General features: G+C 41.0%; 2 protein-coding genes across 4 annotated transcripts in view; one reads left to right on the forward strand and one right to left on the reverse strand.

Annotated features, from left to right (window-relative positions):
• Positions 1-118: 118 nt before the first annotated feature.
• On the reverse strand, positions 119-17,726 carry DCUN1D5 (defective in cullin neddylation 1 domain containing 5). 2 transcript variants are annotated; one of them, XM_077808645.1, is made up of 8 exons: positions 17,417-17,726; positions 14,721-14,812; positions 11,966-12,036; positions 11,432-11,523; positions 5,808-5,916; positions 5,620-5,724; positions 4,748-4,850; positions 119-3,921 (listed from the first exon to the last, which is right to left on the reverse strand). In XM_077808645.1, the coding sequence occupies exons 1-8, from the start codon at positions 17,491-17,493 to the stop codon at positions 3,866-3,868; spliced, it is 705 nt and encodes a 234-aa protein (XP_077664771.1). In that variant the 5' UTR covers positions 17,494-17,726; the 3' UTR covers positions 119-3,865. The 2 variants fall into 2 exon arrangements, with proteins under 2 accessions (XP_077664771.1, XP_077664781.1); XM_077808655.1 differs by lacking the exons at positions 14,721-14,812; positions 17,417-17,726 and adding an exon at positions 10,133-10,185 and having other exon boundaries at positions 11,966-12,041.
• Positions 17,727-24,155: 6,429 nt separating this feature from the next.
• DYNC2H1 (dynein cytoplasmic 2 heavy chain 1) overlaps positions 24,156-27,690 on the forward strand; it is a 397,803-nt gene continuing 394,268 nt past the window's right edge. For both annotated transcript variants that reach the window (XM_077805779.1, XM_077805787.1), the window contains exon 1: positions 24,156-24,403. In XM_077805779.1, the coding sequence (XP_077661905.1) occupies positions 24,206-24,403 (198 nt within the window). In that variant the 5' untranslated portion in view covers positions 24,156-24,205. The remainder of the gene's footprint in view (positions 24,404-27,690) is intronic.

Raw genomic sequence — 27,690 nt, forward strand, 5'->3', positions numbered from 1 at the left:
AGAGAAGTTATTCAGTAAAGCTGTGTTTTAGCATGATGTTGTACATTTGATTTTAAACACAATGGAATATACACAAATGAATAACTGATAAAGAGGCACCATGACAGAAGCAGGAACAGATTTTCTGCCCTAGTACGTAAGTTATCTTTATTCTTCATTTTTAACAAGGCCAAACTTAGCCAGGTTTGTACAGTTTGTACAAAACTATTCACTAGCTTTGAAAACAAAATACATCAGAAACATCAGTTAAATTTATGGTCCCTGTTGAAAATTGCATGTTGTCATCACTACCAGTAATTCTGCTTAAATACTTTGGAAAGGTGAAACAAGGATATCCAAGAAATAACAAACAGTTCAAATATGGACTATGACATACCCCCTTCTGACAATGTGACCTATACCAAGTTTGTATCTGTATTAATCAAATCCTAATGTAAACAATTCCATCATATAAACATGTGAAATTACAAAGTCATATTAGGAAAGGATTAGATGCTCAAATGGTAACATTAAATACGATACAAAGAGCTAACATAGATCCAATTTTGCAAACACATATGCATGTTTAATTTTATGCTTAAGTAAGTGAACTTTATGCACAATCAAAGTTAGGTATGTGAATAAGTGTTTGCATTATATGAACACATAGCTAACCCTTTAATTACTATGCCTTTTAAATAATGGGTCAAATCTTTAAATAGATGAACTATTGCCATCCTCACCATGAACATTTCTTTTAAAAAATAAATAAATATGAATGGTTATGAAATAGGAAAATTGTACTTTACCCACACAAGGCATATAAAAAGGAACTATCTGAAAACATAAGAACTGGTATTTATAATACCACAGAGGAGACACCATCATCATCAGGTTTTGGAAGACAATATATTTTATTCCACTTAAGTTTCTTTGCTTTTATTGTCATAAATGTGACAATGCATTTTACTTGTGAACTATCTTTTTAACATTTTTTTTTTACTATAATGAAAAAGCTGTTGTAGCTATTTTAATCCATCCATTGAAATGCTCCTGAGCAAAGCAAAACTAAATTCTGAGGCTAAAGCATTCAGATAGACTCAGATTTGGCTTGTGGACATCGACAAACACAAGCGAGGAAATACATTAGTAACCTTTTTGGCACTTATCTGCAATAAGACGTGGAGAGGTTTAGGTACTTTCCTGTCCAACAAAACAGCTAAAGTGACAAGTCCACATTTAAACTGCAAGCCAGTAGTTCACATTTAAAGAACAAGCCCGACTGCAGTTATGAGCACAGAAACATAACTTTAAAAACCTGCTCCTGTTTTATTCAATTTGAAAAATTATACTGATTTTTTAATAGTCTAAATACATTCATTCCCAGGCTAAGTAGTTATACAGTAATTCATATGATTTTTAACCACGCACAACCAAATTATAAATCCCTGAAATATGGATTTATTATAGGAATATTGACAAAAACTTCAGAGATATAAAAGACACTCTGATATATCATTTGTAGCTCAACATTAAGTATTTAAACACCTGGGCATTGGCAGATGCATCACTCCAACTGTTTCACACTATTACCACTTCTTAGGACCATCTTGTTTAAACAGAATTCACAACAGTTCCCAATTACTTACAAGGATAATTTTTTTTACACTACAAACATTTAATGTCTTTACTTGTATTCCACGACTTTTGGAAAAGAGTTAATCTTTCTGAGCCTCACAGGGTCTGAACACACTCCCGGCAATGATATCCTTACTTAACTTCAAAAATTCATTTCATGTTTTGCTTCTTCCAACAGTTCAAGGCACCCACATAGCAGTTTTTGTTCTTCCTTAGAACTTTTTCTGGTGCATCCTCATCCCACATATTTATGACCCTTGCTCTGTCAGTGCATTCTGGGACTGCTGAAAAAACTCTCAAAGGACTTGGCACTGCTTCTCTGCAGGAGATATAGGGTAAATTTCCAAACAAAAGGCACTGTGTTGTGGATGAAGTTAGAAGTACTAGCAAATACAGAATGTGTGGCTTTCATACTTGGGAGACAATGTTGTAGACTGCACACATCAGCTGGACTTAAGCAAAGGTCTTTTTTCTAAAAGGCCTGAAAAATGCTTAGGACAGATGTAGTATGTATGTGTGAACAAGAGCCATTGTATAAGCATAGCAAGCTCAAAGTGTTTCAATGTCTTTTGCAATGCTTCTTCACTTGGACAGAGCCATAAAAGAAGTATAAATCTACAGTATAAAGTGACCCCTAGAAGTCTGCTCATGGGACAGACTGGCTGTCATTGTCTCCTGCACCTTGAACAGTAGGTACATCTAGAAAGAGTAGAAACATTTTTCTGTTGTAGAACAACAAGAACATGGAGACACTACTATTTTCCCCCCTTTTGTCTACTGTAAATTAGTTACTGAAGCCAGGAAAAAAGTTACATCAGGTATGAGTTTTCCTTGTCTTTCCTGAGCCTGGATAGTATGTATGCAAAACAGCTATCACTTCCCTGAGGCAAAGATCTTCAAGTCACATCTAGTGTAGTCCCTGCCCCAAGGAGCACACTATATTTTTTATTTTTTGCATTTACAGCATTTGGCACAATGGGGCCTTGATCACTGATTGGAGTTGTGTGGTTCTACTACAGTCTAAGTAATTATAATAAGGCAGGGGTCACAAATGATTCATTCCCTCATTCATCCCAGACTCCCACATTTTCTCATTAAATTCCTCTCCCTTTTCTTCACGAGTATGCCAAGACTTCAATGGGGCATCCATCTTCACTGATAGGAAAGAATAGTGATACCATCTCCCCAGATTTAAATGCTGCAAGCTGGTATCAGATGCCAAAATGAGGCAATGGAAAGCAGTTATAGGGATCAGACCAGGAGTAACTGGGAGAAATTTAATGGCTTGCAATATTTAGGAGGTCAAATTAGATAATCTAATGGTCCCTTCTGGCCTTAAACTATCAAAAAAACCTTCAGGGAGCAACAGTTAAGAGGATCACCTTTGTGAATGCATCTAGTCCAATGTATAAGAACCTAAATTAGCCTTGTAGTCAAGTCATCAGGTGTTCCCAGCTTTCCCTTTTAAAATATAAATTACACTTTCACTCAAAGCAATCCAGAGACTAAACTGTGGTAAGAATGTCCAGCTGCCTTGTTGTACCAAACAGCATTAATGTTAGTACCATTTGATATATAAGTGACTATTATCTAGCCATACAGCATATGGAGCCATGCACATATGATTTTTTTTAAAATGGCCATGCCTTTAAATGATACAGCCCTGACAGAGTAGTGGAGAAAAATGAATTTTTAAGGCCTTTGTCTCCACCTGGAGATGAATGTTGTGGCACAACCCATGTCTGATACTAGTATGCAAACTAATAAAATACCACCCGGAGCTTAAAATCAACCGTCATTCCTTCTAACTTGTATCTCACAAGAAAATCATATCATCAGCAAACTACAGTGCTAGTTAAGCACATTTAGAAAAACCAACACAACTCATAGCAAAGGGCATTTCTGAGAAAGAAAAATCTTAAAAGTTTTGAATTTCAAAAATAGACACCACACTCACACTCAAGGGACATCCTTCACTTTTAGGCCTTTGTCACAAATCTGGATCTTTATTGTTCTGAAATAAATGCTATAAACACAAGACTCAAAAACAAACTCCAACTTTCCGTCTCAGAAGAGGTGTGGTTCAATGCCCATATCACATGTAACAAGAAAACTTCCTTTAAAAAAAAAGGAAAAGAAAATCACTGTAAAGTCTTTCATAAGCATGAAAATGCAACCCTTGGTTTTGTCTCATTAGTTTGTATAGAGGTGGGCATCAAAAAATTCTGCATTTTCTTCAAAGTTCTTGCTATGACACTTGACGAACTTTTTGCCACTCAACAAATTCATCAAGGAGAACGGGCCCTGGAAATAGCAATGTTCAAAATTACAAGATGCAAAGCCTTTTAAAAATACTTTTTAGTTTCCTCTTGAACTATAAAGGCTAAATCCTTTAGTCTAGATAGTGTTCAGTGTCAATTATTATGATCAAATGTTTATGAAGAATTTAAGATGACTAAAATTATGCCACACCAAAAACAGATGAATGAGAGTTGTATTTGGGGGCTGGAGAAGGTGAAGTTTTGTTTATTTTTTAAAATAAAGCATTTGACAGTTTGAGTAGATTTTATTAAAGTAGTAAGATGATATTACATTAACATCTTAATAGAGCTATACTACAAACCAGGCTAAAGAATTCCCTTTTGCTAAAGATTTCAAAATTGCATGCAATTGTCTAGAATAAGGAGCAATATGAGATGCCTTATTCAATAAAAGTATAATATACTTGACTGTACTTTAGCTCTGCCTGGAAGAAAACCACAGATCATTCCCCAAGGATGGGAAACTATGTTGCTTCAGTTTAACTGGAGCCCAGCATTCATTGGCTCAAAAGAGAGGTTGTGTCCAAACCCGGGGTGTCATGTAGCAGCTGAACACAATGGATCAAATCCTCAGCTCCTGTAAATTGGCACAGCTCTGTGGGCTTCAAGGGAGCTACACCAATTAACAACTGCTGATGATCTGGCCTGTTGCTTGTAAACCATCAGGCCAGTTTTTCTTTAGATTTATTCTAAATTATATTTTGTACTTTAAAGTGAAGTTTCTTTTCATGGAACTTAAATTTATTCCTCCATTCTGGAACTAGAAATATTGAAACTACACTTGAATAAACAATGTTATGAACACTTACATGCACCATCTTCATCGTAGTTGCTAAGATCTGCATGCACAGTTCTGCTGAATTCTAACACATTGTACCACTGATCCTTGTTCATAACTCTATACTTTGATTGCTAAGAAAAATAAAAAATATTTAATCAGGGAATCTGATAAAAATATTTCTTTAATTTTTAGTATTTCTAGAGTCATCTTGAGTTATTTCCCGATGTACATAATTCCATTACTGGATATTGACATCCATTATTTCATCGATTCACAAGATGCCCATCAAAATGGTATCTCAGGGCATATAATACCAGCTGAAAAAACAAACAGAAGATTAGGGAGGGATATATTCTGCAACCCTCTGCAGAAGCCAGAGAGTTTCTCTGAGGAAACTGGTTGTGAACAGTGTCCAGAAAATAAAATATCAGGAGAATCTAGTGGCTGTTATTGGGAAGCTTGGACAAAAGGGTGTGTTTTACATCTTGCCCTGAATCAAATTCAGCAAGGGATTCTCCTTCCCTCCAGACTATGAGCTAAAGTAGAGTCCCCAAAGATACTCACTTTGGGTCACTTAGTGGCTTAACTGGTAGAGAGGCACATTTAACTCCCAAGTTTACCTTTTCGATATGAGAAAAAAGAAGTTTCAGCTTCTTATATTACAGCTCCCTTTGGCTTGGGAGGGTGCAGACAATAGGACAAAAGTTCTCCTTTGAGATATATAGAAGTTATTACTGTTTCATAAATGTGTCAATAAAGGTGAAGTGGAGGAGCAATATAGCTGAACCCTCACATAGAGGTGCACAAGCCTCACAACCTCTTCTAACAGCAGGACACTGTAATGTCACCCTCCAGACAGCTGAGACAATTTATTTTTTAAAACAATAATAGAGTGCATACCTCCAAGTACTGATAAAATACTGAGAACAGTGGCCATGTTCTTCCAAGCAGAAGCGCTAACATAGATTTTGCAGTATCAATATCAAGACTTCGCTGGTCTTTATCCTAAAATTACAAAGAAAGGAGCACTTAGGAAAAATTGATTAAGGAATTTGTATTCAAATGTTCTAATGATCGGACAGACTTACCCTTGCAAAATCAAAGGCATATCTGTAGATATTCTTAAAGGATGAAATGTCATTCAGTTGTGACCGCAAAAAATCAAACTTACTCTGTAACTTTTCTGTGCAGTCACACCTTAAACAAAACCAAACAAATAATGTTAAACAAAAAATAATAATAAAAAAAACCCCTATATGCAAGGGTCAAGTTTGCTCCTATTATAAACATGCTTGCAGTGGGTAATATAGACCTGTTTTTCAGATGCGTTCACAAGTCACTGATGTTAGGGATGCTCAAGCCATGTAAACAGACTTTTGTTTACCAAGTACACAGTTTGAATTCTCTTCTTGTACTTTTCAAAGTACAACCTTTTAAATTACTAAGGACCAGATTCTGCCAGTTTATTTCTGTTTAGTAGTACCTTGCTCTGCAAGTATTTCAAGCCTGATGGAGTAAGGTACCATTCAGTGTCAGTAAGTGCAGCCAAATCTAGCTGTAAGTAAAGACCCTATGCTGCACACCTTGCATATACAAAATTTTCATTAGTTATACATATGTAAGAGTTGCTCAAGCACTATGCAAAATATCCTAGAGCCTCTTTTATATGACTTAACTGAAAGTTAAGAGCAAATATCACAGCATGAACTGCTCAGTGCCCATTAAACTGGGACTGGCAGAAAAAGTGGTTCACAAATTACAGAACAGAATTTGCAAGTATAAAAATTATTGCTCATGAAATTGGCTCTGTTAAAAATAGCTTTGGGAATATTTTTCTTAGTATGGCTCTTAAAAAAAAGTGTATGGGCTAGATTCACCAACTGTAGGGATTCACTTCAAAGAAGAGCAGTTGGTTATATTAACTCTTCACTCCACTGAGGTTCTATTGCAGGAGTTATACATGAAAGACAGGCCATTAGGAGTCTTGCAGTGCATGTTGCTGAGATGATGCGCCTCCTTCCCAACCAGCATCTCCTACTTTGGGTTGTGTTGGCTCACTCTATGCCTCCCAGGGGAAAAATACTGCTGACATTTTGCTCTGTCACAACTTCTACCTGGCAGACTTTTTGCTGCTGGTGGAGGCACTAGTAACTACACAAAATGGCACAGACCCTGGGCCAAATCTGTAGAGTGCAGAGAAGATCAGTGCTCAGTAAATAATCAGCTAATTAGATTGTACATACACATGACAAAAATTATTAGTTTTACAGTTAACACATGTGTTAACCTCAACCCTGCCTTATTTGTTTTCTAAAATATGGTGGGTCCCTTCATAAATAATAAGATCTAAATTAGTTCAGTTTTTATTTATCCTCCCAAGACAGCCTGAACCATGTATTTGTCAATTTTCACTCTGGACTCTTGTCCCTAAATTTGAATACACTATAGATAAATTAAAAAAACTAAGATGCATATATAACAAGCATGTCTCTTTCACTGTTGGAACCTTTGTCCTGACATTAACTGATATAAAAAAATATGTCTGCAATACATATAGGTATGCATGATCTAAGTCAATATAATGCCAGGAATGAGTCGTACTCTGACTTCTATTCTGCGGGGTCTATGTAAGGCAGACTCCACATAGAAAATACCATAATAGATTAATCATTGTCCATCGGGCCCAGTATCCTGCCTTTAGTGATACCTGATGTGTCAGAGGAAAGTAGACATCTTGCATGGAGATGAGAACCTGAATTTTTGGACAAAAGCAGTCTGTCACCAAGTTCTCATTGGTTACTTATCTACCAGATTTTTTTAAAAAAAGACCAAAACCCAAAGCTTTATGCTAGTGTGTCCAGTACTCCCATAAAATGAAATAACACCACCCATATCATAAAGGCTTAAATGGTACTGACATATACATGCTTTATTTGAACCATTTTTTTCTATCTGTAAGGGAAGAGAGAAGGCCTCTCTGCAGCTCCCACCTCCAATTGTACCGTGGTTGATTCAACTGAATAGAAGTGCACTGAGGACTGAATCCATGCTGCCTATTTCTCCAGTCATGTAAAGAGGCAGTCCCTTCAACTTCTTCCAAATTATTAGTGGACAGCTTATAGAGTGCCTCAGACCACGGACACAGTATAGCTGCAGTGGGAGTAGCAGAGAAGCACATCTTTGTTGCACTAGAGGTTCCACAATATCAGATGATCAACTAAATGAAATAACTGGCGGAAGGTTTCATTTACATTAAACTTACTACTTTCTGTTGGGCTATAGAAGAATGGAAGGAGAGGTGATGATGGGGAGGAAGTAAGCAGGAAGGAAAGTTAAATGATGCTCATAAGAACATAAGAATGGCCATAATGGGTCAGACCTATTGTCCATCTAGCCCAGTACCCTGTCTTCAGACAGTGGCTAGTGCCAGATGCTTTAGAGGGAATGAACAGAACAGAGCAATTTCAATTGATCCATCTTCTGTCATCCAATCCTAGCATCTGGCAGTTGGAGGTTAAGGGGCACACAGAGCATGGGGCTGTCTCGCTCAATCATCTTGACTAACAGCTATTGATGTACCTATGCTCCATGAACTAACTTAGTTTTTTTTTAAACCAGTTATACTTTTAGGCTTCACAACATCCCTTGGCAATAAATTCCGCAAGCTGACTGTGTGTTGTATGAATAAGTACTTCCTTAAATTTGTTTTAAACCTGCTGCCCATTAATTTCATTTGGTGACCCCTGATTCTTGTGTTATGTGAAGGGGTAAATAACACTTTTTAATTCATTTTCTCCACACCATTCATGATGTTATAGAGGTCTATCATATCACCTCTTAGTCATCTCTTCTCTAGGCTAAAGAGTTCATGTCTTTTTTCATCTTTACTCATATGGAAGCTGTTCCATACCCCAATCATTTTTGTTGCCCTTCTCTGTACCTTTTCCACACACACACACACACACACACACACACACACACATATATATTTTTGAGATAGAATGACCAGAACTGCACACACTATTCAAGGTGTGGGTGTATCATGGATTTATATAGTGGCAAGATGATATTTTCTGTCTTATTGTCTATCCCTTTCCTAATGGCTCCCAACATGCTTTTAGTATTTTTTGACTGCTGCTGCACACTGAGCAGATGTTTTTAAAGAACTATCCACAATGACTCGAAGATCTCTTTCTTGAGTGGAACAGCCAATTTAGACCCCATCATGTTGTAAGTACAGTTGGGATTATGTTTTCCAATGTGCATTACTTTGCACTTAACATTGAATTTCCTCTGCCATTTTGGTGCCCAGTCACCCAGTTTTGAGAGATTTCTTTGTAACTCTTTGGAGTCAACTTTGGATTTAACTATCTTGAGTAATTTTGTATCATCTGCAAACTTTGCCATTTCACTGTTTACCAGTTTTTCCAGATCATCTATGAATCTGTTGAACAGTTCAGGTCCCAGTACTGATCCTTGCAAGATGCCACTATTTACCATTTTCCATTGTGAAAACTGACCATTTATTCCTACCCTTTGTATCCTATCTTTTAACCAATTACTGATCCATGAGAGGGCCTTCCCTCTTATCCCATGACTGCTTAGTTTGCTTAAGAGCCTTCGGGGTAGGAGCCTGTCAAAGACTTTCTGAAAGTCCAAGTACACTACATCAACTGGATCACCATTTTTCACATGCTTGTTGACACCCTCAAAGAATTCTAATAGATTGTTAAGGCATGATTTCCCTTTATAAAAGCCGTGTTAACTCTTCCCCAACGTATTTTGTTCCTCTGGGTTTGATTGTTCAGTTCTTTACTATAGTTTTAACCAATTTGCTTGGTACTGAAATTAGTCTTACTGGCCTGTAATTGCCAGGATAGCCTCAGAAGCCTTTTTTAAAAATCAGCTTTACATTAGCTATCATCTGGTACAGAGACTGATTTAAGCGATAAGTTACATATCACAGTTAGTAGTTCTGACTACCACCTGGTCTGGTGACTTCTTATTGTTTTATATATAAAGGAAAAAAGGAGAACCAACGATTCAAAGGAAAGGAGTTGTCAATAAGTTTCCGTTAAAACAACAATCGAAGTATTAAAAAAAGGGAAGGACTAAAATAGCTATGGTTAAAAACAAAGAAAAGAGACAGAGTTAAAAAGGGGGACAGTTACATACAGAATTAAATTTAATTAAAATCCCAGATTTAAATTTCTCTTCTTCCACGTCAACTTCTAGGTAGAATATAAGATCTCTGAGGCAAGACACTGTCGTCTTGCACATCTACAAAGCCCACTTTTGGACAAAATATAAGTAATTGCATACAAAAAACCTAGTATGTTAAAATTATTATTTAGGTTGCACAGTAAATCACACCAAAGTTAGGAAATGTTAGATGTATAGTTGCACAAGTAACCTTAATTTTGCCCTCTTGTGCGTCCATCCTGTGCACTGACTGAGGCAGAGGTCCTGTGAAAAAAATAGTATGTAATCATGTAATTAAAGACTGTATAGAATACATATACACAAGGGGATTGAATTAAGGTTGAAGAGGCAACTGTAAATCTGGCATTTCCTAACTTTCGAGTGCTTGACTTTGCAACCTAAATAACATTCTTTTGACAGGTTTTTTGTACGTAATTTCTTAAAAAGTTTTTTTAAAAAATGTTTAAACAAAAAAGAGGGAGTTAGGAGGGTTCCTGCCCCATGGGGGGCCATTGAGGGTGGAGGGGGAAAATGAGCTGCTGGGTCCAGGAGGGTTTACAGAGTGGACCCCAGTCTGACTCTCTCTTCCCCAGCACTCACTGGGAAGTGGAGAATCCTGCCCCATGTGACGCCCTTGCAGGGGGCATAGGCTACTGGGGCCATGTGCCAGATCGGGGGGTGAGCCAAGCTTTCTTTTCCCCAAACTACAGCTGCTCTGGCACTTTCCTAGCATCTCCATTACAGTGTGTGCTGTTGTTGCCGTAACAGCCCAGCCTTAGAATGTTCACATTTAGTTATTATCTTGATACGTTGTCAAAAGTTTCCTGAGCAACAGAGAGAGAGAAAGAAAATCGTGATTTCACTAGTATCTCGGCAAAAAGCTAGATGGAATTTCATGAGAGAAAGGAAAGACTTCTCTAGCCTCAGGGCTTTCCCACTGACAATATCAAAGACTGAACAATGGAGATATGAGAACTTCTCAAAGAATGGTCCCTAGAATCTTTTACAGTGGAAAGCATTAGGCAATTTAAACATAGGTGTCATTTCCAGCCCCCCGCCTATAATAATAAAGATGACTGACAGCAATAGAGACTGGATATTGAAATCCTCTATCCACTGAGTTGGTGTAGGATGAAATACTGCAAATTTCCCCATATTGCCCACCAGTATACTTCAACACTGGTATATCTCCATATCCACTCAGTTGTGTGTCTGCTGACTAGGATGACATTTCAAGATATGATTTTTGCTCAGTGAACATTAGTCTATTAGGGTCTGAAACAAGACCCCAATTCGTTCAAGAGAAATCATCAAATTGATGATTTGATGACATATGTCTGGTACTCCCAGTGACTGACTGGGGCCAGGTTTGAATTGGAGACCTACGAGCAAAAGGTGCTATATTTTATCGTCAGTCCTGCATACTATCCAGAAATTGAGAGAAGGGTAATTAATATCTGCTTCCTCAAACACAAATTTGAACATGCTATCGTGTATAAAAAGCTCTTACTGTAACGAGGTCATCCCCTTTAACCATTCTTCCTTGGTAAAAAATCCCATGCTTTCAGCCTCTAATTTCCAGGCTAAAACTAACATAATAATCTGAGGGGAAAAAGAAAGGAAAATGTCAGTGTACAAAGAAGACAATAATTACAACTATAATTTACAAATGGATATCTAGATGTTTATGAAGAACATTTAAAACATTCAAATAATTAAGTGATTATGCTACAGACTTAAAGGATTCCAAAATATGAAATGTAGCTAAGTTAGTTGAATTCTGTGTTTCAATCTTTCCCAAATCCTACATTTCAGAAAATAAAGTATATCTGCTCTTTTAAAAATAAACTTAGTTGACACACTTAAAAAAACAAAAAACAAACCTCCCCAGTTGTAACCTTGAGAATACAGGAAAAACCCCCATAATTAAGAAGCCACAACACTTTCCCCTTTCACTTATTGAAGTTTAAATTTAGTCTTATGAAAAAAAAGTTTATCAATTTATTTACTTAAATTTCCATTAATGTTCAGCAGTAAAACCTACGTTCTCAGGTTCAACACCAATGTCTTCACAGAACTTTTCCATTCCCTCTGGCCCTACAACTTCATCAGGACCTTCAAAACCAAAAAGAAATCAGTCGAAGTTATATATAACGTTCAAATTACAATCATTGCTAATTTTGGTTACATACATAAAAACAAGAGATATTAAATAAAAGATGACATTTAAGAACAGACACAGAATTACAGCATTTGTGGTAGAAAATGACCCTATCTGTAACGCAGGGGAAGATGAAAAGTAAAGAGTATCAGTTATCACCTACAAAGTATCCTCAAAGGCTATTTGAAAACTCAGCCATCTTCAACATGCTTTGACCTAGTCAACAAAGCCCAACAGCTATTTTGTCAAGGAAAGCATTCACTGAGGCCAAGTAGCTATTGTTTTTATTATTATTTTTAAGAACTGCTGACATTATGGTTTAAGCCTAAATTTTCAGGGGAAGAATCAAGTTATATGAAATTATTTACTAGTTAATAATTGCCCACAGCCTCAGTTTAGCTGATAATTTAGCATTTTGGATGTAATTTTATAATAAATAATAATAGTGTGATAACATTAAATGTATTACATAACATCTAAGGATGAGCTTTCAGGGATTGTTATGCTTGGTTTTATGCTATATGCTGCCCCTTTGTCTAATAAGGCCTCTGACAACCAGCAAACTTGGCATCATATTAAAAAAACACATACAGACATATTCTGAGGTTTATCCATTACATTGTTCCTATAAACCTCTCCCTGGTACTTAAGATATTTCTGCTGAATTTGTTCCAACCATTACTCCAACTGGGCTATTAACAAAGCTGGATGGTCACATGTTGTTGTAAGGTCTATTTACTTTACATACCATTTTGCTAGGTCCTGGATAATTACTTAGGTATTGGCTAAAACAGCATGTTACCAAACTACAAAAGGGTGCATGTTATTTTTTTGGGACAACTATGGTAATTTTGCAAATTACTACTTTTGGGGGGTACACAGATAGCGTTGGAGGGGATGAGAGAGACCTATAATTTTCCATGCATTATAGCCATCGTAAATTAGCAGTATCCTGGCTATGATTCTGAATCAGAACTCATTTTTAAAAGTTGGTAATTCTGTTGGTTAATGGAATGAGAGCCATAGTCAATTCTGAATATTGAAAGTTACTTCCTTTTCAGGTAATGTGTGCTATTGGCAGATGGGAAAGTGAATCTGGTTTGCAGAGCACAACCACAGGTTTATAGAACTAGTACAAGGTAGCACACTGCTGTCCAAATACCTGATCTTCCTGAGCAGAAGCAATCACATGGAATATCTTTAATAGTTGAGCATTCAATCCTGAAACTGTTACAAATATGAGGAACTTTCCTTTACAATTAAACAGCCCCATTGTGTTTGCAGGATCAGACACTTAGAACTTTGTAAAGGACACTATGTATGAAACCCATTCAATGGGTTGCACCTTCATTGTGGTTACAGTTTTTTCCTCTCTACATGACGTATTTTTTAAAAAAATTAAATGTTTAGATTCGAAGAGAAATCATTTAATTGTATCCTTAAAACATTTAGTCCACTGGTTAATATGCAATGATAAACGCATTTTTTTTAAATGACGATAGATGATAAATTCACATAGTTCAAGACTCTCTAAAATAAAACTGCAAATTGTACATCAATTTAGTTTTCATAAAAGCACTATTAATTTAGTGATCAAAAGTCCTTGAGCCTGAAATCCTTTACTTTTCCACTGGAAAGATGTGGTAGAGCCCAGGCTAATATGCCTCAAATTTAGTTTGGAGAGGCCACCATTAGGGGTGAGAAGATAGTTCACTTCTAAGCTTTGCAGCTGAGACTATCAAAAAAAGTGTCAATTGGTGTCAGTTGTGATATGGATACTTGATCCACTTTACTAGTGGACAAAACCAACTAATTTCACATTTGCTAATGAACAGTAATGACTTAATAATAAACTATTTAGGATGAATTTTATTCAGTAATCTAGAGAAGAAGGGCTCTGTAAACATTAGCAATTTCCTAAGGCCCAATTTCTAGCTGTTTAGTAGTAAACAAACAGCAAAAAGTGTTTAACAAATTACACAAAACACACTGAGTGATCAGCTGCACAGCAGGCTTAATGTATAAAAAAGGGAACTTTCTTTAACATTTAAAACAAACCTTTTCTGTTTGAGATATTGATGTTTGTGGGGTTTGTCAGTTTGTTGTCATAAATTAAAGCAAAAATGTAGGGTACAGTATTATGAACTAATGCACAGTGCTATTGAATGACCCTTCCCCATTATGTTTTAAATAACAAAATTTAGTTATGCAAAAGATAATCAGACGTTATTTCACTGTCTGGAGAATCATTTCGCACCCTGATTTACTGTGTTTTGTTTTCCCCAAATCAATAGGAAGGACACTTGCATGGCTTCTGGATAAGCACTGTGTACAATGCAACACAGTTGTATTATTTTAAATAAGACTACAGTCAGTAATAAGCCTTAGGAGTAGTGATCAAATAGAAGAGGGGGAGAAGGAGATGGGAAAGAGGTGAATTCTAAAGAAGTTAGAGGGATACTTTTTAGCTGGAAACACAATTGTACAAGAAACACCAATTCATGTGTCTTATGGCCTATTTATTCAGAAAAACATTAATGTGAAAAAACAAAGTGTTAATTTTCTTTAATTTATTATTAGCTTGTTAATTTCAAACAAAGCCATATGATTTTAAACATGTCTGTAGTTACTTCCATACCTGCATATTCATAAAACCAAGCCAGGCACTTCTTGCTTGAAAAATGCTCCTCTCCACTTATCACTTTACCAGAAGCTTGCGATCTGCAATAGCTTATAAAAATACACATACAAAGATGCCTAAAATGTTACATTCACTGTTCCTCATTTTTTAGAAATGACTATTTTCTATTAAGTTCCAAATACTTCATTACTAGTCAGAACTAAACCAAAAAAACGTCTTCATGAACAATGAGCATATATAGAATTCGTTTTAGTGGCAGCAGTTTGATACAGTACTTCACTTAAGTTCTATGCATTAATAAGAGTTGTACACAGTTCTCTCACACTGCCAAATTTATTACAAATATTCCTTGTTTGATATTTAAAAATACTACTAGTTTGCAAGAGCACAAAAGGACGTGGCCTGTCAAAAGATCAATGCAACAGCAATAGTTCTTATGTTGTCAGCCAAATATTTAAACCTGGGTGCCTAGTTAGGCTTCTAAATCCATAATTAAGCATCCTAATGTAAGTGGCCTGATTTTTCAGAAGCGTTGAGCACCCACAAATCCCACATAAGGGGAACCACCGAGTTCAGCACCTTTGAGAGTCACGCTATTTTTATTTATATATATAAATTTGAAAATGTGTTCTCTTTTTCTAATGTAAACATCTGTTTATATCATCACATATCCTATAAATGGGCATGCACAGTATGTCTGGAGGCCAGAGAAAATAGTAACAACAAACAATCCATAGTAAATCCATTAATTTTACACACACAATATGTAGACAGTAAAGATCGGCTTCTGCCCTTACATATGTGCACTAAACCCCTATGACTTCATTGTAACATGCAAATGTGTATGAGATAAAATCCATACAGTCCATCATTCTACATAGATTACACTTTATAACCTACATTTCTTTCAGTTAAAAGTGGTCAAATCATCTTTAACAAACTATAACACCTTTAGAAAAAGTTTCCTTTCAAACTTAGATGACATTCTTTCAGATTATTAAAATTATTAGTTTATGTAAAAATGAGATAAAAACTGACGGTAAAAGAGGATTTGGAATTATGCAGTTCCTTCATGGCAACTTTAAAATGAGACATGTCAAACAAAAAAAGAAGGTTCCAATGCTGTGAGGTGCTGAGCACATTTATCACCTAATAAAGCACCGTAAAATTCACTGGGAGTTCAGGACATTCAGCACTTCGTAAAATCAGGCCTTAAATGACAAGCTGCACTTAACACTGTGCTGCAGAAAAGCATCTATCAATTTGAGATTAAAAATGTAAATAATTAGGAAGAAACAAAGCCATACCGTTAGTTTTGGTTAATTTTTTCCAGTTTAATATATTTAATTTTTTTAAAACACTGGCCATGATACAGAATACTAGAGCATTCCACTGCTAATCTTTTGCTATGGTGAAAACTGACTACTCCATTCATATTCTTTTTCTGTCTTTTAGCAAATTGCTAATCCATGACAACCCCTTGCTTTTCACCCCATAACTACTAATTTGCCTTAATAGTCTCTTGTGAGAAACTTTTCAAAGGCTTCTTGAAAGTCCTGATAACTTCAGTCAGTTGGTTCTCTTCCACTCACTGTTTTACTGACACGCTCAAATAATACTAACAGATTAGAGAGGCACAATTTCCCTTTACAGAAACTATACTCGTTAGTACCTACCATATTATGTTAAAATGGGTGTTTTATAATGTTTAATTATTGCTATGTTCTGTTTATCTGGTAGTGAAGCACAACTGGTTTTTGAAAAGGGACAACTTTATATACTCAGCAAACCTCTGGTATATTCATTCATTTTAATGAGATGCTTCTCACTTGTTTTGGGTATTCTAGGCTTCCTTGTTTTGTTGTTTCAGAGTAACAGCCCTGTTAGTCTGTATTTGCAAAAAAGAAAAGGAGTACTTGTGGCACCTTAGAGACTAACCAATTTATTCGAGCATAAGCTTTCCTGAGCTACAGCTCACTTCATCAGAAGCTTATGCTCAAATAAATTGGTTAGTCTCTAAGGTGCCACAAGTACTCCTTTTCTTTTTGTTTTGTTGTGAATCCTGCTGCCCTACTCCCATTCTGCTACACTTACACCTAACCTGGAGGTTACGGGTAATATGAAACCCAGCATCCCAGATCTACAGAACAGCAGGAGTGATGCAGTGGGTTTGAACAAGGAGACAGATATTGGGAGCAACCCAATCTCTATAATAAATGGCACAGTTATGCAAAATGGAAGAGGAAAGAGAGGCAGGGTTGTAAGCTTGTTGAACAAGCCAAACATGGAGGCCATGCCCCAACATGCAAGCTGTCTGTGACCCCATTATGCTATGTCAAGCGGTCACTGTACTATGCGCTGCACTGAATGGCTGGGCCGCCCTGCTGCGATACAACACCCCATCGCAGAGCAACGGGCCGGCGTGTGTCAACATGCCAGCAGGCCATGACACCCCATGGGATGTCGCGGCCAACTGATGTCGCGGCGTGAGGACACGCGTCGCCAAGCCACAACGCGCTTCAGCTCCGCTCTGAGCGGTGACAGCAGGTCTCGGGGTCACCCGCCCTCGGGCGCCAACACGTGCCCAGCGGCGCCCTGCAGCGCTGACACCCCGCTGCCCAGCAACGCCGCCCCCACTCCGCATCCTAGCGACGCCGCAGCAGGGACCACTGGGGGGCGGGGGGATACGGTACCTGCCCAGTTTACATTTCTTGAGGCCGGTCTCGTCCGCTACCGTCGCCGCGGATTTTCTCTTCTTCTTCACCGGCATCTTCCTGCCTCTGGGAGCGGGAGGGGCCGCCCCGCTGCAGGCAGCCGGGGCCCTCAGGCGCCTCCCCCCAGGGCACAGCCCCAGGCGCCTCCTGGCGACGAGGAGAGGAGTCCCGTGTTCCCCTCCCCTCACACGCCGCCCGCTGGCGGCCGCTTCTGCCCCGGCAGGGAAAGTGCGTGCCCCGCTACGGGCGGGTGAGGAGGGACCCGGCAGCGCGACCCGGACACAGACGGCAGGATGGGAGCAGGAAGTGACAGAATCGTGGGCGGGGGGGCGGGACTAACAGCGAGGGGCGGGTCTAAGGCTGGTGCCAGGCGCACCCACCCCCGGCGCGCGCACCTTTGCCTTAGCGCCCCACGCGGGGCGGGGCTGAGCGTAGCGAGCCGCGCTATGTGCGCGCCGGCCGAAGTCGCTCAGCTGAGCCGCCCGGGCCGCCTTCCCCAGGTACCGTGCCTCAGAGCTGCTGCCCGCACGCCGGCCCCGCGAGACACTCCCTTTCTCTGGGCAGTCCCCGGCCCGTGATGAGTCCTTTTGCCTCGTTCACCCTCCCGGCCAGCAGCGGTAGCCAGTTCCAAGCGTGCCCCCCACCCTCCTCCCCTTAAAACACACACATCAAGCGCTCCAACAGCTGGTCCCTGTTCTCAGCCCTGAAGTGCCTCCCTTCCAAGATCTACCCTTCTGCCCTGGTACCCAGCAGCAGCGATCCTCCTGGAGAGCTCATCGCCCCAGGGGCAGCTCATCCTCAGACGGTTTCAGAGTAACAGCCGTGTTAGTCTGTATTCGCAAAAAGAAAAGGAGTACTTGTGGCACCTTAGAGACGGCTTCCCTGGCTGGACTACTTTCCCACACCCAGGAGGAGGTGGCCGTGCAAGAGGGGCGGGCATATAGGCGGCACATGATGTTGAAGGGGCACAGTAGAATGTAACCCTAAACAGTGGAGTAACATTGTGCGTGGGGGTCAAGAAATAAAGTTGGTCAGTTTCACACCAACACCCATGTATGTCACAGCCAGAAGTAAACTAAACCTTTCCCAAGAGCAGAGCAAAAGAAGTTCCTGAATCCTTCAGTCTGGGTGGCAGTTGGACAAAGACAGGATAAAATGTTTCCAAACTTTTCTGGAAGCCTGTAGAGTTACTGAAAAACTGGAAAGAGTGAAATCCTTCATATTGCTACATGTGACAGCCCTACAGGCCCTGGGGGTCTACTAGTGCAGTGGTTTTCAACCTTTTTTTATTTGCAGACCCCTAAAAAATTGTGAATGGAGGTGTGGACCCCTTTGGAAATCAAACCACAGGTTGAAAACCACTTTTCTGTGGTAACGACAGCCTTTTATGGACTCCTTAGACCTACTGTCTGGACCTCCAGGAGTCCACAGGCCGAAAACCACTGTGCTAGTGGTAAGATTAAGGGAACAGGAAACCGCTAGACCAGTGGTTCTAAACCCAATCAGCACACAGCTGCGGCCCATGTGACTTTCTCAGGGCCATACAGGTAGTATATATATTGTGTTGCCCACATAACATATATGTTGGGGACACTGGGGCATGGCCACTAGGTAACTCAAGGGGATGGAAGACCACAAGTGTCGATGAAGCCCCCTCGCACTAGGCCCAGGTGTCCTTGGCCCCACCTCCCGCCTGGAGGCACTCGCAGCAGCTCTGCGTACTAGGCCCAAGTGTCCTTGGCCCCCCCGCCTGGAGGCACACACAGCAGTTATGCTGAGGATCTGCAACAATATGCTGCAGAGTCAGACTGCCTGAAACTAAGCAAGGCCACACAGGGCAGATACGGAAGAACAATGCTGAATAAAGCAGCTTTATGTATAGTTTAACAAATGATACAGAGAACCAGGGAACTAGCTGGGAACTGGATTGGCTGGCTATATGGATACTTGGGGCAGCTTGCTATTGGGTAAGTATGCTGGGAAAAAGGATGTATAAAAGCCTGTGTGACTTCCTGCTCTGGGTACAGGATTTGAGATTCAAATCTCCCTGTACCTATTTGAAGCTTCAAATAAACTTTTCTGCTTCTCCACCCCGTTGTGATTATTGGGTGTAGCACACCGGGTAATGAACCACTCAAGCTGTTGTTCAGCCTCTCAGCACTGGGTGCCGGCAACATATAGAGAGCTGTATATGCAGCGTGCAATGGTAAATAGGTTAAGAACCATTGCGCTAGACAAAGTCACACAAAAATTTCAAGAATACTGTGATACATCCAAGAATGTCACATAGGAAAGTAACATTTTCTTTACAAGCAACTAGTTTCTGGATCAGATTGTATGGTATTATTCATGTATATATATTTTAATTTTTCATGCTTTGATTTATGTCTATGTGGTATCTTGTATTATTTACCTGGAAAATGGTAATGTCAAAAAGTTGTTAAAATCACCATCTTGAATGGTGTCTAGTAGTTGTTTAGCAGCCATTTTGGCTACCCTTTTCTTTGGAACATTGGCACCCTTTTGTTTGAGTTTGGTGGTCTTTTGCACAGTGGTAGGTCCAGATCCAGCATCTTGAGGTTGAGGCAGACAATCAGACGAACTTTGACCTGTAAAGTATAAATACCTTTGTCTGTCATTTGTAGAGGGAGGGGATTCTGGGTTTCATGCCCAGGCAAGCCACTGAGATATTTTGTCCATATACTTACCTTGTGTTAAGTAAAGCACTTTTTTTAGTTTACCTTTTCTTATCCCTTATCCTTATTTGCACTGAGATCAAGTAGGTGATAGATCCTAATTCAGCGACTGCCATACCTGTGACTTCTTAGCCAGGGGTTCATAACATCCTTAATTTCTTCCCCCACATTGATACACTGTAACAAGACAACCGTTACAGGTCAAGATAACAAAGCTAAGTCATGTGAATATGAACATTTAACACATAGGGTTAATTAGAGTCTGAATTATTTGTGGTGTAGCTCATAATCAAGTTAAAGCAAGGTTATTGAGAGAAATTGACTTTCCATTGGAAAGAAAAGTGGACATTACAGAAATAGTAAAAACTGTGCTTTCCAAATGACAGTGTTAGCAAAAAGTGAATAAACAGGAGAGTAACTAATTAAAAATGCATATTAATTGGCAATGAAAACATCAGAAGCAGCAGGCTCCAGATGGTGGAAGCATGGTAACAGTTGAACAGGCCACTGCTGAAGGAACTGTTTGAATAAGATGAAATGGTTCTGTGATCAGAAAGTTATCAAGATTCAGAGACTATAACTCTGAAAAAATCATTTGTGATTTGTTTTATTGTTGTTTATTATTTATTTGTATTACACCTGCACTGAGTGGCTTCAATCAAATTCTGAACAGAACCCCACTGTGCTGTAAAAATACAGTAAACAGTCCCTTCTCTGGGAATTTGTCTAGATTAAAGACAGGATACAACAGTTGACTGTAGTAGATAGTAGATGAGATCAACATTAATGCACAAATGTCAAGGCAGATTTTTTAAAATCAACAGGAGAAATAAATGTCTCTCTATTTGTCATTTACCTAGCCTAGCCATTATTATTAATCTCAACCCCTTTTTTTCAGAGGTAAAAGTTTTTTAGTTGGAAAATGGAGTTTTGTGAAAAAGAAGTTTTTTTTGTTTTGTTTTTGCAAAAATAAATACAATTCCGTTTTTTGTTGAAACCCCATTTTTGTTTTATGAATATTTTTTACAACTCCCCCCCCCATTTTTATTGTGGAATATTTTAAACAAAAAAATAAGAATGTTTTAATCAGAATTATTTTTTTGCAGAAAAAAACATTTCCTAACCAGCTTTATTTTTTTCAGAGTAACAGCCGTGTTAGTCTTTGCAAAAAGAAAAGGAGTACTTGTGGCACCTTAGCTACAGCTGTAGCTCACGAAAGCTCATGCTCAAATAAATTGGTTAGTCTCTAAGGTGCCACAAGTACTCCTTTTCTTTATTTTTTTATTTGCTTTTGTGTGTTATTTTTCCTTTGAGTAGTAACAACATTAACAAAAGTGGGAAGATGTACAAGTAATGTCATTTGGTGTTAGAGAGACAAGATGGGTGAGATAATATCTTTAATTGACACAACTTCTGTTGGTGAGAGAGAAAAGCTTTCAAGCCACACAGACCCCTTCTTCAGGTTTGGGAAAGGTACACCAAGCATCACAGCTAAATGCAAGGTGGAACAGATTGTTAGCATAAGTAGTTAGCATTCAAGGCAGAGTGGCCCATTAACACCTTTCAGTCATAAGACAAAAAGAGGGGGTTAGTGGATTACAAAATGTCCTAATAAGTTGTCTACGCTGGTGCTTCCTCAGGAAAACTTTTGTCCTTCGGGGTGTTAAAAAAACACTCCCCCCTCACCCCAACCACAAAAGTTTTACTGACGAAAAGTGTGAACAGTGTTTGTCGGCGGGAGTATTCTCTCCTGCTGACGAACAGCAGCTACACTGCGTGCCTTTTAGCTGCATGGCTGTACTGGCATAGCTGTGTCCCTAAAAGCCTAGTAGTGTAGCCGTAGCCTAAACTGCACTTAAGTTGTTAAAACTTTTGTCCCTCAGGGACGTGGGGAAAAAAACCCTGAATGACAAAAGGTGCTGGTGTGGAACAGTGCTTTGTCTCCTGCTGATGAAGCTACCATCATAGGTGCTGGAACTAGGGATGCTGCTGCACCCCCTGGCTTGAAGTGGTTTCCATTATATACAGGGTTTACAGTTTGGTTCCATGGCTCTCAGCATCCCCACTATAAAAATTGTTCCAGCACCCCTGGCCAACTCCCGTCACTGGGGGTGGTTTTATTTTGTCAGGGGAAGAGCTTTTTTCCTGGCGACAAAGAGCCAGGGCCCTCCCACTTTTTGAAAGTGGATGGACCTGGTCCGTTCACTTTTTGGCAGAGGCCCCAACCCTCAACTTCCCCCCGAGGACCCGCCCCCATGGCCAGGCTGACAGTTGGATCCCAGCTGGGGAGCCTGGGCAGCTTTGGGTGCCCCAGACCCTCCGCCTGCATGGGGTGAGGGCGTCGAGAATAGCCTCCGGCCTGTGTCCCCGCCCTGCAGCCCCCACTCTTACCTAGACCCAGCTCCAGCTGTGGGCCTGTGGCCCGGCCATGGGGCAGCTATGGGGAGCCTACAGAGTGGGGACACGGGCCGGGGGCTGCTCTTGACCCCCTCACCCAGGGCAGGTGGACCGTTCACGGCATGGCTCCCCACAGTTGCCTGTGCGGCTCTTACCATGGGTGGGCGGTGACTCCTCAGTTGGAGCCAGATCCAGGTAAGAGGCAGGAGCAGCTGTGTGGAGTTGCGGGCCCTCCTGCCCTGGGCAGGGGGCCTGTGGGGCAGGGACATGGGCTAGGAGCTGCTCTTGACACCCCTCCCCCACCCCCCAGGCAGGTGGAGGGTCCATGGCTTCCAGCCCGCTCTGGCTTCCAGCTTGGCTGGGGTGTGTGGCCTTGGGCAGAGAGGAGGGGCGGGGGCCCCTGATCCCTCCACTTTTGGGCAGGCTTTGCCGCCTTTGCAAAGAGCGGCTACATTGCGTGCCTTACAGTGGCAAGGCTTTAGTGGCATGCCTGTGGTGCTATAAGCTGTGCAGTGTAGACATAACCACAGTGTCTCTGTTCAGTCCATGATGTTAGTGGCTAGCAGAGTTATGAATTTAAACTACCAGGCTTATTGCAGAGGTGTTAATGGGCCACTCTACCTTGAGTGGTCCCTTAGCATATGCACTAATTACTTATGCTAAATAATCTCTTCCACCTTGCATTTACTTGTGACAGTCAGGGTAGCATTCCCAGACCTGAAGAAATGCTCTGTATGGCTCCAAAGTTTGTCTCTCTCGCTAACAGAAGTTGGTCTAATAACAGATAGTAAGAACCTCATCCACCTTGTCTCCCCACTATCCTGGGACTGACGTGACTTGGTGGTGGTGTCAAACCAAGTCAGGTAGGGTTACTGCGGCTAGGTAAAAAGAAAGGGAGGACTTGTGGCACTTTAGAGACTAACAAATTTATTTGAGCATAAGCTTTCGTGAGCTACAGCTCACTTCATCGGATGCATGCAGCGGAAAATACTAGGTAATCGCTCCTGCATGTAGCACTTTTGTAACAGAGGCGCAGGGGCCGTAAGGCTTGGGTGGGGAAGTGTGGGGGTGGAGGAGCCAGGGGACCTGGGGAAGATGGAGACCTAACCGTTTAATGGTGTTGAACAGGCTGCAGACGAAGGCGGGTGACGCAGGGGCTACGGTGGCACTTGGGTGAGGGTGAGGGGCAGGCCAGGCCAGGCGCGATGGGACGCTGGGGGATCCCAGGGGGGCGGAGAGCGAGGCCGGGCGCTCCCCCACCCCAGCGAGACCTCTAAGACCGCCCGGCCAGCGGGACGGCGGATCTGCGTGCGCGCGCCGCGCTGGGGTCATAGTAGGGCGAACCCCTGCTCAGGATCCCCCCTCCTTGCCCCTCCCCTGAGGAGCCGGGGCGGGGATCGCATCGACGCTAGCGGGGAGCGGCTAGCGAGTGCCTATCTTCTCTCCGGTTCCCCCAACGTCCGCGGCAGGCGCGGCGCGTTCCCGAGAGCCCGGCCGAGCGCGCGAGCGTTCCGCGGTCCCGGGACCGCCATCTTCGGTCGCCATAGTGACGGTTCCTGGCAACCCGGGGACGCCAGGCGGTGTTAGGCTTTTCCTCGAGCCTGTCGATGAGCCCCCCTCAGGTACTTGCCACCCCGGGGTGAGCTCTCCTGCCCCGAAACCCCACCCCGCCATCATGTCTCTGGCTGGGGCGGGAGACAAGAGGAAACGCTTCATATCGGTCACCGCAGCAAATTATTTCGGCCTGGCATCGTCGGCCGACCTGTCCAGTGCGCTCGTTGCCAGCCCCCAACTGGCCAACTTCCTGGACGACGGCAACGAGTTCCTCCTCACCGTGCAGCACTCGGGCACCCAGCTCACCGTGTCCAACAAGGTACGTCCTGGTCCTGGTGTGGGCATCCGTGCAGACCACGGGGCCTGGTATGCAAGACGCCATCCTGGTGAGCGTGTCACACCCTGGGCTCTGGTGTGTGACGTGCCCCCCCGGGTGCCAGAAAGCCTTTGACAAGGCCCCTTACCAAAGTCTCTTAAGCTAACTAAGCTGTCACCAGATCGGATGGAAAGGCCTCTCTTGGATCAGTAGTTAAAAGATAGGAACAAAGGAGTAGGAATAAATGATCAGTTTTCACAAGATATTCATAAATCATGTGGAAAAGGGGGTGAACAGTGAGATAGCAAAACTTGCAGACTATACTTACTCAAGATAGTTGAGACAAAAATTGACAGCAAGGAATTACAAAAGGATCTTGTTAAATAGGGTGACTGGGTGACAAAATGGCGCATGAAATTCAGTGTAGACAAGTGCAGAGTAATACATGCTGGAAAATATAATCCTAACTGTATATACAAAATGAGTCTAATTTATCTGTTACCACTCAAGAAAGAAATGTTGGGATCGTCCTGAATAGTTCTCTCAAAACATCTTGTCAGAGTGCTGTGGTAGTCATCTCATAAAATATAACATTAGCATTGGAAAAGGTGCAGAGAAAGAAGGGCAAAAAAAATTAAGGGTATACAACAACTTCCGTGTGAGGAGAGATTAAAAAGATTGGGACTGTTCAGTTTGAAAAAGAGATGACAAAGAGGCGATATGATAGAGGTCTATACAATCATGAATGGTATGGAGAAAGTGAATAGGGAAGTGTTATTTATCCCATCACATAACATATGAACTAAGGGTCACCGATGAAATTAATAGGCAGCAGGTTTAAAACAAACAAAAGGAAGTACTTCTTCACACAACGCATAGTCAACCTGTGGAACTAGTTGCCAGGGGATGTTGTGAAGGCCAAAAGTATAGTTTCACAGGGGATAGGTCCATCGGTGGCAATTAGCCAAGATGATCAGGGATGCAACCACATGCTCTGGGTGTCCCTAAACCTGCAACTACCAGATGCTGTGACTAAACAACAGGAGATGGATCACTTGAAATTGCCCTGTTCTGTTCATTCCCTCTGAAGCATCTGGCACAAGCCACTGCAGGATACTGGGCTAGATAGACCATTGGTCTGACCCAATATGGCCGTTCTTATGTTTTTATATTTATATAGACTATGGTCTCTGGTGTGTGACACACCATTCTGGTGTGCATGTCCCTGCACACCAGGGGCTCTGGTGTGCGACATGTTGCCCCAGTAGTAGGGTATTTGGAGACCAGGCCGTCTGGTGTTGTTACATGCTGTTTCCCTTAGAGTTCTAGCAGAGACTTAGGTCCTAATGTGTGACATATATACATTCTGTCTCACTGTGAGTGAGTTTGCAGACCACTAGGTCTGGTGTGTGACATGCTGTCTCAGTGTGTACAAAAACCACGAGACTCACTGTACAGTGTTCTGTCTCAGAGGAAACATCTATGGGGGGAGGGGCATTTTATTATGTCTGTATAGACGTTGGGGTTTAGTGTGAAGTGTACTGTCCAGGTGGAAGTGCATGCAGACCATATGATCCAGTATGCGACACATTACTCCTAGGGCTTGTGTAGACCACTGAGCACTGTGTATGGCATGCTAACTAATGGAAAGCAACTGTGCAGACCAGGGCACCTAGTACACTCTGTGTCCGTGGTGTGCATCACATTGTGTCAGTGCAGGTTTCCAGGTAGGTTTTGGGGTTGGGCACATGGTTTGATCTGAATATCTGTGAACATGAGAGACCTAGCTTTGGATGTTCAGAGATGCTTGTGTAGAGGTAACACCTTTGTATGTAGAGTGCTCTGTTTTATGTAAATTAGGTGCAGTTCCTGCCAACATTGAACTATTGGCGAATTGCCTTTGTTGTCCTCAGTTGCACAAAATTTGGGTACCGCTGACAGAGCATTTAAAGTTAACTTTATCCAAAACATTGCACACTATAATATCTTGAGAAACAAGTAACATACGTGATTGTGTAAAAAGGGTGTCTACCGTACTGTACATGAGGAAAAGAAAATGGGGTGACAGAGTTTTGTGCTGTATGCAGAATGTCAGCGTACTGCATGTTATTGCTAACACTTCATTCTTCAGTTTGATTGTAGACCTTTTCCCTCTGTTTTATGATAAGATTTTAGAATAGACAGACAGTTTTATCTCTTCTTGTCTTGTTTTGGTCGGATTGGTAGAAACTTTATGTTATTTAAACACAGGACTTTCTACCAGGTGGGATGGATTGGGGAGTTGGGGAAGGTTCTCCTCAGTGCAGGGGGAACCATAGCATGTGAGTTGAAAATTCTAGTTATTGGACAAAAGATTGAACTTACTATAACCAGAGGCCAACATGAAATATGAGGTGAGGGCCTACTACTGGAGTCCAGAGGCAAACTGCTTGTTGTAAGTGGATCCTGCTGAGATGCTCCATTTTTCATTTTAACCTCTGTCTAGTAAGCATCTGATAAATTTGAAACCTCCTTTCCATGATCCTCCTCCGCCTGTTGGAAGGGAGAAAAAGATTTCTTTCCCCTCCTAAACCTAGGCTCTTGGCTGGTGTGCAGAAGCTGGGATCTCTGCTAGTCTACTTTTCCCCATCCTCTGTTTTATGTGTCTTCTTCTGTGAATAGCTTCAGTGCTTGCCTCTGCTATTTGTAGCTTTGCCAACAAGCTGCACTGTGAAATTGACTTGACTCTTGTGTTTCTACTGCTGCCCATCCTGTACTGGGCCACAACATTAAAATTGATGAAATTCATATCAATTTCACTCAGCCATTGTTTGAGGTGTCTATGAGCAGCTGCAAAGGTTTTGGAGCTAGCTGTCTGTAGACCATGAAGATTGCATAGATTCACATTTGGAAAGTTATCTTCAAAATCATGAAGGGTAGAAACTAATTTTTTAAAATGAAAGCTTAAATTCTGCAGCATGTGATATTTTACACTCCACCACTTGCACTCCATCTGCTTGACACTGAAAAGTGGGGGAGTGTACTTTAAACAATGCCGGCATAATATAAGTAAAATGGTTACTTGAAGTTAGAACTGGTTTTGGATTTTTTGACAAAATGCTTTTTTATCCAAACCATTCAAACCATTTTTTGCCCAGTTCTACTTGTAATGCAGAGGCCATTTTAAGTATTTGATTTTGTATTACATTTCAGATTCCTATTCAGCCCAATATAAATATCACATGTAGGTTTGAATTTATAACAAATCAGATATGAACAGAATGTTTATCACAAGTCAAGTAACATGAAAT

This window comes from Eretmochelys imbricata, chromosome 1, assembly GCF_965152235.1.
Source record: "Eretmochelys imbricata isolate rEreImb1 chromosome 1, rEreImb1.hap1, whole genome shotgun sequence".
Taxonomy (NCBI): Eukaryota; Metazoa; Chordata; order Testudines; family Cheloniidae; genus Eretmochelys; species Eretmochelys imbricata.